This window comes from Rhopilema esculentum, chromosome 1 (assembly GCF_057945365.1).
Source record: "Rhopilema esculentum isolate cy_ngs chromosome 1, ASM5794536v1, whole genome shotgun sequence".
Lineage (NCBI taxonomy): Eukaryota > Metazoa > Cnidaria > Scyphozoa > Rhizostomeae > Rhizostomatidae > Rhopilema > Rhopilema esculentum.
Window position 1 is genome coordinate 1,428,330 of NC_142815.1, and position 15,815 is coordinate 1,444,144.

The following is a 15,815-nucleotide window of genomic DNA, read 5'->3' on the forward strand; positions in this document are numbered from 1 at the left end:
CGATGATAGCAACAATATGTTGTTAATATAGATACAGAGTTTGGTTTTTTTTTAATTTTCTGTAAGCGGTGTGCCTCGCGATTTTTTCACGAAAAAGTGTGCTGTGGATAAAGGAGATTGAAAAACACTGCTCTATGGGGGTAGGGAGGGGGCATTCAGTTTTTATACACACGAGCCAATCATCCAAGTGTTTTCATTTTATCAAATTCGCATTTCTGAGCAAAAAAATTCAATGAATATACATTTTATCTCATGACTTAAAATAGTTTCACAGTATCATTTATTTTATGCTTAAAACTAAATTTATCTTTGGTATCAACGCTGGGATCTTCAACCCTTTGGGGTATATGTACATTGAGATAATCCCGTTTCTATGACAATAGTTCTAGCAACCGGAAGTGAAGTTACCAAAAACGTGATCAGGGTCCAGACCTCTTACAAGCACAACAGTCACAACATGGCAAAAACGACCATGAGAGAAGATTGTCGAGCACGAGGGAGAATTTGGCTACCAAGAGTTTTGCATTGTTTTATTTCCACAGCGAGTAAAAGGTTAGTTATTTGCATCTATTTTTTCGCACTTTACGTTGTCATTTCGCATATTCAAGAAGGAATTAGCTGTTTTTCCCCTTTTCAAGGGTAGAACCAACACGACTTGATGTTTCAAACGGCCCAAAATTGCATTTTATCCAGTCTACAATCTTAGTTTTTAGTTATGTTTTTTTAAAGCATTTCTTGAAGCAGTTTATTTTCTAATATTATCGCTTTTCTATTATTAAGACTAATCTACTAACTGCTAGTACGCAAGACCCATTATGGGGACTGTATTATAACAATCAGATTAGATTCGATTCGATTCATAATTTTGGTTATCATAACCAGGGAAGGAGGATTGTATTGCGAGTAAAGGAGATTTAAAGTTTGTTTTGCTCAACGTACCATGAGCGATAGGATTAAGTTCGGGGTTTAGAAATGTTTTTCGACTATGATTTGGACCTATGCACTCTCGCCCTCCCCCCCTGCACCATCCCTGATCATAACTCATTATCTCTTCAATAAATTAACTTCCCTATAATAAAAAGTTTTAACAACAGACTTTTTTAGATTTAGACAAATGCATGGATTAAAAATACATTCAAGTGGGAAAAGCTTTTAAATTCATGTTAACATTCAACAATTTTTGACAACATAGCTATAACTTCCCACAAAATCACAAAAACATAAAATTTGATATATTTTCTCCGATCAAGATGACATTATCCGTCACTTCAGGGGGCGGATCAGGGTTTAAGCAAATCATACCCTTTTGAGCAACAATAACTGAATATTGTTTTCATAATTGACATCTTTTCTACAATATTACTCGAGTTTCAATTTTTGATAACAAGACCTATTTCAAAAACACTTCTAGCTTCCCAGGTCTCATTGTTCGCAGTAATTGAACAAAGTTCGAAAATTTTAATATTTCTGGTCAGTCCAATATTTTTGCAGTCGGATTTCTTAACCGTAAAAGTCTGAAGAAGTTAAAAAGCAAAGCTCGTTAAAACATAGATCTTAGGCGAAGTAGCTTTTTGATAACCCCCCTCCCCCCCGCCACCTCTTTTGGGCAGTCACTTCAAATATAAGGGGATAGGCCATATGTTAAGGGGATACTGGCACACACACCCTTTTTAGAGAATTCATTACCATCTGTCTCGGAAGGAATTTCTTGAATGAAGGAAACAAATGCTATGATAAATTGTATCTCGATGACTTGCAGTCAGGAAATATTAAGAATAACATCTCTCCTTGAATTTTAAGACGACATTGTAATAAAGTATTAGATGAAATGAACTCTGAAATGAATAAATCTTCATGATATAGGCAAGTCCCTTTTTTCAAATTTATGCAGCGATCCAACTAGTTCGTAAATTTGGCTCTAGTGAACTAGAGCAGTTGTGAAACCTGGCCTATTTGGGAAGGTAAGAACAGCAAAACTTCCTTTCGCAAAATTAGTAATTAATAATGTGACCTAACAAGTCTTAATTTTTGACTTCAAGAAAACTAGAACCTTGTTGTGAAATCTTGTCTTATTTAGAAAGGGAGTACACAAATTTGCTTTTGCCAAATTAGAAGATCTGGCAACATCATTTAGTCAGTGAAGGAAACGCAGTTTTAGAACGAAACCTAAACGTCATTAAGAATTTGGCTTGGAGACATCGATTTTTAAATTCTACGATAAAAATTGAGACAGACTGTCGCGAAATAGTAAAATTAACATTATGTGAGAACAGGATTCGTATTCTGGACAGTAGGACACGGACTATTTTCTAAATCTCTAAATTCACTTGACACACAGGTGTCCGTTAAACATTGGTTTCTATTTACAAAATATCAGAGAAAAGTACCTCGTTAAAATCACAGCTGTTATTGGTTTTTGACATGTCTCAAATCGCATGTCTCAAAAAGTGCAAATTCAGATTCGAAAGATCAAGTTGTTTTGATCTCGCCATATTAGTTCGCAGCTATGGCGCGCATATACCGCCAAAAATAGCTCTTTTTAAAATTTCAGCAACTTTCTAAAAGTTTAGTGATCTTCTAAAAGTTCAGTTGCTCTGTCTAGTCTTAAAATTTCAGTCATTTCCAAAGTTTCAACCACCGTTCAACATTTTCTAAAATTTCAATTACTTGAGCAACCTTTCTAAAATTCCAATCGCTTGCTCTGCGAGATTTCTAAAATTTCAGTCATGCTAGGTTAGTTCTAATATTGTAACCATTTCTAAAGTTTGAACCCCCGCTCAACATTCTCTAAAATTTCAATCACTCTAAAGTTTCAGTGGCTTTTCCAAAATTTCAATGGTGAATGTTGATAGCCTCTTCCTGAACTTTGCCAAGCAGCCTCCTTTTGTGCTCCAGCATAAAGGAAAGTCATGGCGGAAGCTTCTCTGCCACAACGATGGTCCGCTGCTGATTTGCTTTGTGACATGATCAGAAGAATAAGAATTGATTGCGAAAGATCAACTTTTTGAGAGGTACGGGCCTGAAATTCATCGAAAACTCCACAAATGTTGTTGCGGACGTATTTGAAAGCTTTCTAGGCTGTTTCGACCCAAAAAAAATTTTCTAGAAATTTCTCATTTTTTGAGTTTTTTTGCATATCCGGGGTCATGGATTTTTTGAAGCAATAATGCCAGCCATGCTGCCACCTGCACTTACTTTCTCGGGGAAATGGTGGAAAAGGAGGCTGCTTGGCAAAGTTCAGGAAGAGACGATCAACATTCACCATTGAAATTTTGGAAAAGCCACTGAATCTTTAGAGTAATTGAAATTTTAGAAAATGTTGAACGGTGGTTGAAACTTTGGAAATGACTGAAATTTTAAGACTAGACAGAGCAACTGAACTTTTAGAAGATCACTAAACTTTTAGAAAGTTGGTGAAATTTTAGAAAGAGCTATTTTTGGCGGTATATGCGCGCCATACGCAGCGGTGTTATTTTACACGCTTTTTTCAAGGAATCATAGTCAAAGTTCTTGGAGCATCCAGCAATTTGTTTTGTGTTTTAATATTTTTCAATTCTTTTCCCGAATACTCCTATTTCCGCACCCCCATACCACAATAGAGGTCGCCATAGGCGTAAACTTAGGGGGGGCTCTGGGGCTTCAGCCCCTCCTGAGGAAAACCGAGGGGGGGGGGGGCTGAGCCCCCCCTGGAAAATAAGGAAGTGCTTCACCAATTTTTAGATTAGTTTGTTATATTATTGGTTCCACGCATAAACATTTTGGGTGCCTAAATAGAACTGATGATTTCAACCTAAAGAAACTGATTATGATTTAAAAATACACTTTCCATCATCTCATGTGTGTTTCTTCTTCCTTGATAATGAAAAATGCACGAAAAATTCACCTTTAAGCCCTTAGTGCATCCATTTTCTATCCTGTGACTCCAGCAGCTGCCATTAGGAATTGTCATTAATTTTTTGAGCCCCCCCCCCCCCCCCCCCCTGAAAAAATGCAAGTCCACGCCTATGGAGGTCGCTGAAAAAGGCACCTCGAGAATAGAAATCGCGATTGTTGAAGAGACCAGATAAATTAGTCATGCAATTCTTTATTACGAACTTCAAGAACAGAAATGAGACACAAATATGGGAGTCAAGGCTTAGTTATAATTTTGTAATATTCTTATAATTTTACTGATTCTAATCCTGAATATTCTTATAAACAATATACTTATTAAAAAGGATGTAATCACTTTTATCCTGAGGAAGGCAGACAATTGCCAATTTCTCAGATCTTTTCAACTAAATATTTCAATAAAATTCAAAACATTTTTTGATGGTGTTAGAATAACTATTATGACTTGCTTTTTTAAATTATCTCATAAGAACTGAGCGATTTCTTTAGAAAACTTCTTGCTGGTGTTTTTCCATCAACGTTGATCTAATGACAACATCATCTTAGATGGTTTAAACGTTTCCAAAAGAAAAGCTTTTTGGATGAAAAAATCGCTTGCTATTTTCGACCTATTATCAAAACAGCAGATGAAACCGAAAAACTATTGAGCAACAATCAGGTTTTAGACTATGCATAAAAACATTGGTTCGAATTTCAAAAATACACTTACTTTTTTATAAGAAACTGGCTATAAGAAACGAGTAATGGACAGTCAGAAAAAATTAAGAAACTCCAGTACTCAAAGCAAAAAAATTAAGAAACTATTAACTCGTAGAAAATCTAAGAACAACGAAATTTTGTAAAATCAAAGAACATGATTGCCCTTTTGGCCTAGAACTTACGAAGACACAAGGGATAAGATATACTTCCCACATCTATATACAACATCAGAACGGAAGCGAATCTCTTGACGTGCTAAGAAAGGTCACGAACATTTCATAACATCATTCGTGACATCATAGTTAAGAAACTCTTTAGAAACAATGAGTATTGACATTTCCAGAACATTAAGAAACTGGAATACTCAACATCGACCTTTGTTTCTTATAAAAAATTGAGTGTAGGAGAAAAAGTAACTAATTTACTAAATCGATCGATCAAAATGTTTCGCATCATTGTATGAGAAAATTCCTTTTGAATAAGCAGTTATCATGTTTTCCTTAAGAAAGTTTTTTACTCAAGCATCCATCTTAACTTAACCACAGGCCTTTCTTAAAGCCTTGTCTGGTAGTTTCATCAAATACCAACTATGGTAAATATTCTACTGTATTTCGTCATTTTTGTTCGTAACTGAAGAACAAGTCGCTATTATCACGCTTAAGATATCTTTTTCATCATAACAATAAGTATTGGAAACAAAGCTCAAATGGCCAACACCTCGAAAGCATAGAAAATAGGCCCAGAATTTTCTAGAAAACGATGCTTAGGTTTTCTTCATATTGCCACACCCTGCCACAACCTCAAACGTGTAACTAACAGTATATATAAGATATTTTTTTGATGCTTATAATTAAATTTCCTAATGTCAAATGTCAGCTCATATGTCAGAAAACCAAAGTCAAAAGTCACATAACGGCGGATTAAAGTCATAGATCAAAGGTCAGGAGTCAATTTGCAGACTTTCGACTTCTCCATGTCAAATGCCAGGTCATAGGTCAAAAAACCAAAGTCAAAGGTCACATGTCGGTAGATCAAAGTCATAGGCCAAAGGGCAGGGGACCCGGAATTACTTCAAAGTTCGAGATACCCTGCTTTTAGTTCTATATAGTGATCTCCCCCCTCACATAAAGTCATATCGGTACGAAAAAGACATAAAATCAGAAAAAGTTCTTCAATTCTATTTTCAAGTTGAAAATTCGATTGTTTAATTGAGTAATAAGAAAAGCCAAAGCAGATTTACATACACTATTACACTAGTTTCAGCAATAAATTACGATTTGGAAATATCTTCAATCGGATAATATTTGAATAAAAAGGAGAATATTAAAAATCCTAAGCAAATTAAATAAAAATGATGCTCACGTGACCTTCATAAAATAAGAGTCTGGGATCTAGTAGCAAACTTTAGCAAAATACAAACAAATTTGTTTATCAGTGAAATGTTTCTTTAATGGGAGGAGTAGCTATTCTCCGGATATTCTTCTTAATTAAAGTAATCTATACTGGATTATGTGAGTTTTTTGAACAATTCTTTATTTGGCTTCAATGACGTTCCAGGGTAGATCTTTCCATGGAAATCTAAATCACGTAGTTCAAAATGCTTCACATGTTTGCAAAGAATTTCAAGAATGTCTGATACACGTGTACAGAATGTCTGATGATGATTGGGTGAAGCTTAATTGAATTGAATGTAACTGGCGAGCGATTGATATTTTGTGCTGACCATATAAGGAAAACATGGTTATGTCACGTGAGCAACCATTAATGATTTTGACCAACATACAGCTTAAGCAGTAATCGAAAATGTAATAGCTTTAAGATAATGTTGGCACTAGAACAGGGGGGGTGCATACACGAAATAGGGGGTAGGTAAATCGAAATATCAGATAACGTCGATGCACTCTTGAGACATATTATAAAAATGGAGGCAGAGTACAAGCAGAAAGGGAAGCTTAATAAAGCAATTGAATAAGACTTCTTGCTGAATAAACAAAATATTTTGTTTATCTTTTTTTGTTATTATATTTTTCATTAAGGAAACAGGCTGCAAAACTCTAGAAAAGAAAGCCAAGTATGGCATGCAAACTTTGTTAAAGGTTTCAAATTTATGAAATCTATCCTGCTAATTTGTCTTAATTCAGAAAATAGTCCTAACTTCCCGCTCTTAATCTTGTTCTGGCACCAACATTCTATCAGCTCATTTACGACACTAAAATTGACCTTCTACTAAATCTCAAATTATTTATAACAAACAAATAGTAACAAACAGGGTCTTGCTCCATTTAAAAATCAGATTGACAAATTTTCACATCTACTTTGAACAAAAAAAGAACTAGAGTCTATTTCTTGGCTTATCAAAATCTAGATTAAGTTACACATTTTTTGGAAACTGGATTCGATTTGAGAAATGTGTTTTTCGATTTAGCTAAGCTATGCAATTTCATAGGCATTTGAGAATATTCATAGAAAATATTTGTAATTCATCTCTGGACCGGGTTATAAGTTGTTCTATTTCAAACGTTTAAAATTTTGTTGGAAAATCGCACCAAAGTAAATACGGGAGGGAAACTGCCTCTACTCGTATCATTTTAATATCATTTTACTTTCACGTCACTACTTGTTCATTGGAAATGTAGAACACCATTTTTAAAGTTACGGAAGACCCTGAATTTTTGAGATTAGGTATTACAAGGTAAGGGAATTTTCAAGGTTAAGTAGGATTAAGATAATCAAATTTCAAGATTTGACAAGATTAGCTTGTGAATTTCGAGATCAGGAATGACAAGGTAAGGTTAGGTAAGATAAAGTAAGATTAGGTAAGATTAGTTAAGATAAGTGTCTTGGATGACGTTGAGCAGCCTCGAAAAAGCCAGCTATGAAGTTCCAAGAGGGCTAGATTATAAGACGAAAATGTAACTATAGATGAGAAGCAGTAGAAAGGGAGACGAGGCTCGTCACTAGCTACTGTGTTCAAGAGGGGGGGGGGGGGGGGGGTTCAGGTCAACTTGCAGTTAAAGGTTGTGAGCCACCCTTAATTTGCAAAAAATTTAAAAAATTTGAAAACTAAGCACCCATAGCTTGCAAAAACATATATAACAGAGCATGGTACAAACAGCGCGCCACGCCTGCAAAATTGAGCGGGCCAAGAAACCCGAAATGTAAGCAATGCAGCCCTTCAGCAAAGAATTTCGTCGAATATACGCCGTACTGGTAAAAAATCTTTACAAACAAACTAAAAGGTAATCAGCACCCGTTTGTAGGAAAGAAGGCATATTTGAACGATGTTAACCTCTACAGACGTCTGAATGTTGGCCAAAACATCGAATTAATCAAAATCTAACTATCTCAAATTAAAAGAAATTCATAATAAAATGTTACCTGCTTACACGTCCAATAAATTAGAGTCGATAAATTACATGTCACGTGACATATACATCGATAGAAAGCTCAGCTTTCAGTCATAATTTCTTTGCGGGGTGCCATTATCATCATACCCTGCGGAGGAGACGAAGGTGACATTATCATCATGCCCTGCGGATGAGATGAAGGTGTCATTATGATCATGCCCTGCGGAGGAGACGAACGTGTCATTTTCATTACGGCGAAAAGTTTTAAATTGGCAAAGGGGGAGTGGGGAGCAATGGCGTAGAATTTTAATGCAAGTTTTTATTATCATTTTTAACTTTAAATTACTTACATTGGATGAATTTTTGGTAAATTACAAGTTACAAATAGCCCACGAATGATCTTCATTTTTATGAATCTCTTTTTATGAATCACAAATCACGATTCAATCAATCACAAAAAGAAGATCTTCTTCATTAGGGCATTCACTACAAAAAAATCTTACCTCGCCTACCATTTTATTTTTAGCAAATTCTATTCTCATGCCTCCAGCTTCGGACGAGCGAAGAATATACCTGAAAAAAGAAAGCATCAAATTGTGAGTTATGTCACAAAGAACGTGCCGCAAGTTTGTGTCCAAACAAGTTTCGAATGCATGTCTCGAAAGTGTTATGCAAAAGTGGGTTTCGAAAGTGAATCGTCTTGAAAATTGGAATTGAACGGCTGGAGGTAAGTGCTTTAACTTTTCTAATGCATTCAAAGCAACGAACAGGGGAGGGGGGGGGGGGCTTTAGGGAATTGACTGCCTTTGCTTTGATAATAATATTCATAGCAGTAGTCTTCACTGAGAAAATTGTCTTATCATGAGATAATTTGTTGATAGAGAGGCGACAAAATAATGGGTTGCAATTCGTCGTAGATTATATGTTTAGAATCACAGGGTCATCCGGACGGGTATCAGCTAAATACTTTATTCTAAACGCTGTTTTTCAGCGCTTAGCCATCAGACAGCTCTGTCGCTTGTTTTCCATAAACTTTTCCACAAATATCAACATGTTGTTATAATTTTGTATTTGTGCATTTACTCTTTCAACATGCAAAGCTGGTGTACCAAAATAAGGCCTATAAAATCGACACGTCTCTCCGAAAGCTTTGCTTCCATTTATCCAATTGCCTTAGTTTGCCTACGCCGAAAATTCGACGTTTAGTTACGATTGCCGAAATTGTGCCAAGGTTTTCGACAAAACTCTGAAAAAGCTGTGTGCTCTAGTTTACCAAATTAACAATTCTCTGACTTCGCTTGCTCTAATGCTCTAATGACGCTAAAAATTTTCACCTGGTTCTTTGACACTGAGTTTCTGAAATCACTCATTTAAATTTTTCAGTTACGTTTGCCGAAATATCGCAAATATTTTGGATACGTTCTTACAAAGCTACTTCACAAAGCCTAGTTAGCAGTTCTTTGGCTTTGTTTGTCGTAATTTCGCTGTAAATTCGAGCAGTTCCGTCCATCTCGAAATAACGCCGATAAACTATGAAGGTTTTTCTACAAGCTGTGATTCCACTTACCCATTTAGCAGTTCTTTGGCTTGATTTGCCGTAATTACGTCAATGAATTCGACAAAACATACTGGTGCGGTCTTTTTGTTACGAAGGACTTTCAAACGTCGAAACCCGGGCATTCTGAAAGAACGAGCAAATTGTCGTAACTATCTGAAAATAAGTACACTATTAGTTTAGGATTACTACTCAGGTTTCGAGCACATCCCTCAGGTTTTTGTCCCAGATGGTTTTAAACATAACGGTTAGCTGGGTTGAATCCCTTCCGGTAATTTGCAAGTCCGGGTATTGAAGGCCGGTTCACTAAGAAGCGGATAATTGAAGAAGCGGTATACAGGTGTTTAATTAAGTTTTGAAGTAGAAGTCTAACATTTAAAAGGGTATATGCCTAGGTCTAAAGCATAACGATTTCAGTTAGCTGAGTATAAATTCTTCATTATCTGGTACTCGGTGAACGGTTGGCTGTGTTAAATCCGGTTGATTTGAATCCCTTTCAGCAACTTTTATGTCCGGGTAATCAAAGGCTGGTCCACCAAGTACCGGATAATGAAGAAAGCAGTAGGTTTTATCATACTAACCCGGCGAAAACAAGTTTCAGCTCCTCCTCCGTCGCCATCCTTCCTAGATTAGCTACAAACAGTGTGGTACACGGTGGGTTATCGTCTACGCGTTGTCCCATTTGCCCCATTGCGTTCGTTATGAAAGGATTCGGTGCATGCGGTGAGACGGGTGAATGCAAATGCTGCAAAATAACACATGGATCTAAATATGCCATCATAGCAAAATGCTATAATTTATTTTAAACTGGACATCAATATAACTGATACTGTTAAGAATATGTTAGTCGATTAATGAAGGAATGTGGAAATTCGTTTGAGTTAATAAAATCTGTGCCATGGCTGTGTGCAAGGATGCAGTGCAAGTTTGAGTTGAGTAATTAACCTTTGACCTTCAACCTTTAGCATTTGGGGTCAAAGCCCAAAATCATATCACTCAATTTGATCAAATTTGTGTCATGTAAGATATTTAGGATTTTAATGAAATAAAATTAGTTGAGTTGTTTGAGGAAGTTAAATTAAAGAAAAAATGCAAGTGCGTCACAGAATTATTTACATTACCTTGGTTAAAAGTGTTATTTCATGTTTATGGTGGAAAGTCTTGTCCAGGTAAATGTTTTCAAAACCGTGTAAAAGTCTTTATTAACAGTGTAAATTATAAGAAATATTTTTGAAGTGATATTGCAATTTTTCTCTGAAACAAAGATTTTTCTATTGCTGGTCAATTTCTGAAGATAACCCTTTTCCATATGCGATTAAGAGGATATAGAATAGCTACATCTAGAACTCTTTAAACAATAGAGCACTTGCGTCACGAGGCAAGGATCCCATGGAGATAATTGTCAACGTGCATTCCAATCTGAAACGATCCGCGGATCGAACGGAACTGATAAGAACAATACGGTCTGATCCGGTCCGCGGATCGTTTTCCAGAGTGGGTTTTCGGCTTTAGAAAGATAGTGACCTATGACCTTGGAAGTGACCTATGACCTTGGAAGTGACCTATGACCTTGGAAGGTCAAGACCTCTATGACGTAGGCTACTTATGTAACAGCTACTAACACAACTAACAATGCATAACTAGATAGATAATGTTCAATAATTTCTCTGTGGACAAAAACAAACGTAAATTGATGCAATGCATCGATGCGATCTTTATAACAGTGAAAGCGGTGGATGAAGGATTGCGCATGCGTGTGAAGAAGCCTAGGTGCGCCTATTTGGATACAGTGCACAGTGCTGTTGTGCACAACGATCGAAAACGTGACTTACTGGATGAGGCAAGGCAAGGCCTAATGTTGGTAAACGTTCCAGGGGTGATCCATTGGCCTATTCAATCAAAAAATTCAATTTTTCATAGCTTGTACGAAGAGATCGGAGGGCCATGTATGTTGTAGAAGTAGAAATGGCAAAGGAATGAAAGAATAGGGGTCTGGGACTGGCACTTTAGGAACTGCCACTGCTTTTTGTTATGAGACGCATTTCATGTTGCCTACTTGGTTCCTTTATGTAATTTGCTACGACGCCAGGAAAGATTCCGGACTTTTTGAATGAATTCCGGACTGTTTGAATAGATTCCGGGCTGTTTGAATAGTGTCTAGTCTGTTTGAATATATCCTGGACTATATCAATAGATTCCAGTCTGTTGGAATAGATCCCGAGCTATGCGAATAGATTCTGGATTGGTTGACTAGATTCTGGGTCATTTTTGAAAAGATTCCGGTCTGCTGGAATAGATTCTGGATCGTTTGAATGTTTAAATAGCGTTCCGATCGTTTAGACAGGCCCTGAATTGAAGTGATTCGACTAACATAAAGGGAGAACATCAGGGCTTGAATGATTCGGACATAGCGGAGTTCATCTGCTAGAGGTTTGAGTTAGTGAAACGGAAACTGTACAGTAACGTCTTTCTTGGATTCACCATCAGAAGCAAAATTGTTTCCGCTTAAGGCGTGTGTAAGTAAAAGTCAGTGCCGGGGCTCAATGTCTTCTGAAAATCGCGTTTAACCCATCCACTAACAATGATAGCGACTTTGGAGTGGAAAGATATTAAGACTTTGCGCGTGACCGTTTTGTTTAATACCCACAATGGGTAGGGAAGTAGACCGAGAAGAGGGCGGGTAAACCCTTGTGAAGATGGCATCCGCATTTGGGATTAACAAAACGTGAAAGTTAAGGTTAATTTATCGCAGTTCTTGGAAAGTAGATTTCAAAATGAAATATTTGTTAGGGCTTCTTCGCTTTAAGGTTAAATGGTTGATAAAGTTTATATGCATGTTATAAAGGTGGGAACACAATCGACGTTGTTTTTTAGTTATCTTTTAGGAATTTAACATATATCATGTGGTAATTTTAGCAAAATTTTTGAAATTGACGCATTTAAAACTTCAGATAATGTTTAAATCTGTTCAAATTAAAATTTACATGACAATGCAGGCTAAATTGATAGATAGAATGTTAAGGAACATTCCAATCTAGAACTTTTTCAAAATAATGATTAGAGCGTTACTTAAATTATATAAATATTAAATCATAGCAATGTCGTGGCAATCCAATTCTAAGGTGGGAGGGGGAGGACAAAAATCTCAACTTTCTGAAAGATTCATTAGAGAAATAAAAGTATTATAAAATTATTATAGCTTTCAAGCAGAGCTTGAAATTCTAGTTAAAATAATTGTTAAGGTTTTCAAAATTGAAGCAGAGCTTTATATAGATTAAATTAAATCGTTAAAATGTTTATCTATTATCAACAGCATTATATGTATAAAATTTTAAACATTTTAAACATTTAAAGCATCTAAAACATTTACCATGAAAGCTTGAGGAGGCGGAAACTCAAACTAAAAAGAAATCACAAGTTTAGTACTAATTTATGTCTAAAAGTGTTAAATAATTAAATTTGATGCATAATTTATGAATATTTTATATTTATGCATTTGTTTATGTTTGACAAATAGATACCAGAGAAATGCTGGTTATTTTAATTATAAGATTTAGATATAAGATATTGCTAGTTTATTGGCTTATCATAAGGGCAAAATACTTTCAATTTTATTCACTTTTGTAAAGTGATTTTGATAATGACAAGGGATGAATATATCTGATGATTTGCGCTGACTCATTTTAGCAATATCGCTGATTCTTCCCTCGTGTTTATTCTCAAGCTTCAATTTGATTGGCTTAAAGATCAAAGTTCATTGTTCTAAGGGCTATTTCAAACCTGTACGGTACAAGCAGCACGTATTTAGCTACTGACCAATCAAAACAAGCAAATTAACAATTGGAGCACGGAGCACAAATCGAAGCTTCAACACTTCAGTCGGGTCCAATCACCTCTGAGTAGTGTTGATTTAATCAACGAGAAGCGAAATATTTTCTGGTGGCATAAACTTCCATCCTGCATGGTATGAATCCAAATGACATGGTGATGCATGTGACCTTTGCATTTGGCGCCCAACGAAACTCAAAACACTGCAATTTTTGGCTAATTTATAATAGTATAATAAGCATCATCAGGTACCATCTTCTAGCAGAAGGTTGGCTACCATGACCCTCAAACTATCCCAAAGTCTGAGTTTTGGTTTGTTGTCATGGTCATAGATAAAACTAAGGGGCTAATAGTAGAGATTGGAGAACCACATCTACAGTATAATAGTAGTTTATATTACATAAATATCATCATGCTTCTTTAAATGATATCAAGAGTGAATTACTTAGTATCATGTAGAGTGTCATTGAGAAATTATGCAATATTATGCGTTTTATAAGTATTAATATCTTAGTATGCGTTTACTAATACATTGGAGTATCAGACAACTTACCGTCGTTAATCCTTGTGGTGCGAATGGAAGGTGATGTGTTGTTGGATTCCCATTTACATCGATTGAAAAAATATGACTGAAATAAAACACATTCAATGTTTTTAATTCAAACTTTTGTTTTATGCAGTTGACATCGTTATGTAAATGTAAAAGGGCCTTGAAATATCTAATACTTATAATTGATATCTAATACGATGATTTATGGTTACTATGCAACAATACATTACATTATATTTCTTAATATTACAGTACAGTACAGTACAGTACAGTACAGTACAGTACAGTGCAGTGCAGTGCAGTGCAGTGCAGTGCAGTGCAGTGCAGTGCAGTGCAGTGCAGTGCAGTGCAGTGCAGTGCAGTGCAGTGCAGTGCAGTGCAGTGCAGTGCAGTGCAGTGCAGTGCAGTGCAGTGCAGTGCAGTGCAGTGCAGTGCAGTGCAGTGCAGTGCAGTGCAGTGCAGTGCAGTGCAGTTCAGTTCAGTTCAGTTCAGTGCAGTGCAGTGCAGTTCAGTTCAGTGCAGTGCAGTGCAGTGCAGTGCAGTGCAGTGCAGTGCAGTGCAGTGCAGTGCAGTGCAGTGCAGTGCAGTGCAGTGCAGTGCAGTGCAGTGCAGTGCAGTGCAGTGCAGTGCAGTGCAGTGCAGTGCAGTGCAGTGCAGTGCTTGATAACTTACGTTGGTTGGTGACCCCATGGAGATTCCGGTGTTTGAAAAATCGAAGCATTAATGGCGTTCACTTCATCTGCAAAAAAATTAAAGAATATGAAAGATTATTAACCTTCTAGGAAGGTGGAGGGAGACCAAGGTAGGGCAAAGCAATTATGGAAATGAGGTTATAGCGTTCTTGAAAGAATCTCTATTGATTATACTCACAAGGTTCTCTGTATGGCATGGTAGGCGAGGGAATACAGGGCCCGACCAATTTGCCGAACACAAGAGGCTTTAAAGCGACCGGCTTGGCTACTTTGGTGTTGGCTTTCGCGAATTCTATCCGCAGGGTCGTCGGTAGCTCTGGATCGAACCTTACCCCCTGAAAGATAGAACGGTGTCAAATATTACATTGATCAAAGTGATAAGGTAAAAATTTATCTACAAACAAGACAATGTATAAGACTTCAATGAGTGTTCCAAATAGGTCCGGTGATTCCCGAATTCCCACTACGATTTTAGCCTGATCCCTCATTGCCGACCATTAACTCTCGAATCCCGCTTAGAAACATTTACAAATTCCCGATTCCTGGAGAAGCATATGAGATGCCCTCTTCAATTCACGTGTTTGGACCGTTATGTCAACAAATTCGGAACAATGTCAAGTTCCTTTCCATCCTCGATGCTTATATGCGCTATGGTCCAAAAAGGCAAAAATTCTAAAAATTGATGTTTATGACGTCATTACTGAACAAGTAAGTGTTTATGATGTCATTACACAACAAATATGTGTTTCTGACGTCATTACTCAAAAACAGATGTTTATGTTGTCATTACTTGACAAATAGGCCTTTATGACGTCATTACACAACAAATATATGTTTATGACGTCATTACTGAACAAATAAGTATTTATGACGTCATTACTGAACAAGCAAGTGTTTATGACGTCTTTACTTAACGAATAAGTGTTTATGACGTCATTACTCAAAGAATAGGTGCTTATGACTTCAAGTCTGTTTACGCAGAGTAGCAGTAAAACATAGCTTAATTTGATTGGCAGATGCCATTGGAAATCTGTCAATTGTCTTGAAGATTCGCATAATCAAATCTCTTTGATGTCAAAATACCCGACATAAGCATGTAAAATATGAAATTTTTATAAGTTAGCAATTAAATTTGCTTTTTGCGGCAATGAGGAAACCTTTAGAAAAGATAGCCGAAATATTTTTTAAAAGAGACTTCATTATTTGTTTGTATGAAAACATTTTAAAACAGTTTCCTTTAAAAGTTGTCGATC

At 36.4% G+C, this 15,815-nt stretch overlaps 1 protein-coding gene across 10 annotated transcripts in view; it reads right to left on the bottom strand.

The window, feature by feature from the left end:
* Window positions 1-5,765: 5,765 nt before the first annotated feature.
* LOC135690203 (uncharacterized) overlaps window positions 5,766-15,815 on the bottom strand; it is a 33,444-nt gene continuing 23,394 nt past the window's right edge. For 2 of the 10 annotated variants that reach the window (XM_065207688.2, XM_065207686.2), the window contains 9 exons: window positions 14,741-14,897; window positions 14,543-14,609; window positions 13,874-13,949; window positions 12,863-12,892; window positions 11,325-11,381; window positions 10,074-10,237; window positions 9,505-9,618; window positions 8,441-8,510; window positions 5,766-8,157 (listed from right to left, as the gene is read on the bottom strand). In XM_065207688.2, the coding sequence (XP_065063760.1) occupies window positions 8,038-8,157; window positions 8,441-8,510; window positions 9,505-9,618; window positions 10,074-10,237; window positions 11,325-11,381; window positions 12,863-12,892; window positions 13,874-13,949; window positions 14,543-14,609; window positions 14,741-14,897 (855 nt within the window). In that variant the 3' untranslated portion in view covers window positions 5,766-8,037. The remainder of the gene's footprint in view (window positions 8,158-8,440; window positions 8,511-9,504; window positions 9,619-10,073; window positions 10,238-11,324; window positions 11,382-12,862; window positions 12,893-13,873; window positions 13,950-14,542; window positions 14,610-14,740; window positions 14,898-15,815) is intronic. The other 8 variants (XM_065207687.2, XM_065207693.2, XM_065207690.2 and 5 more) reach the window with 8 other exon arrangements.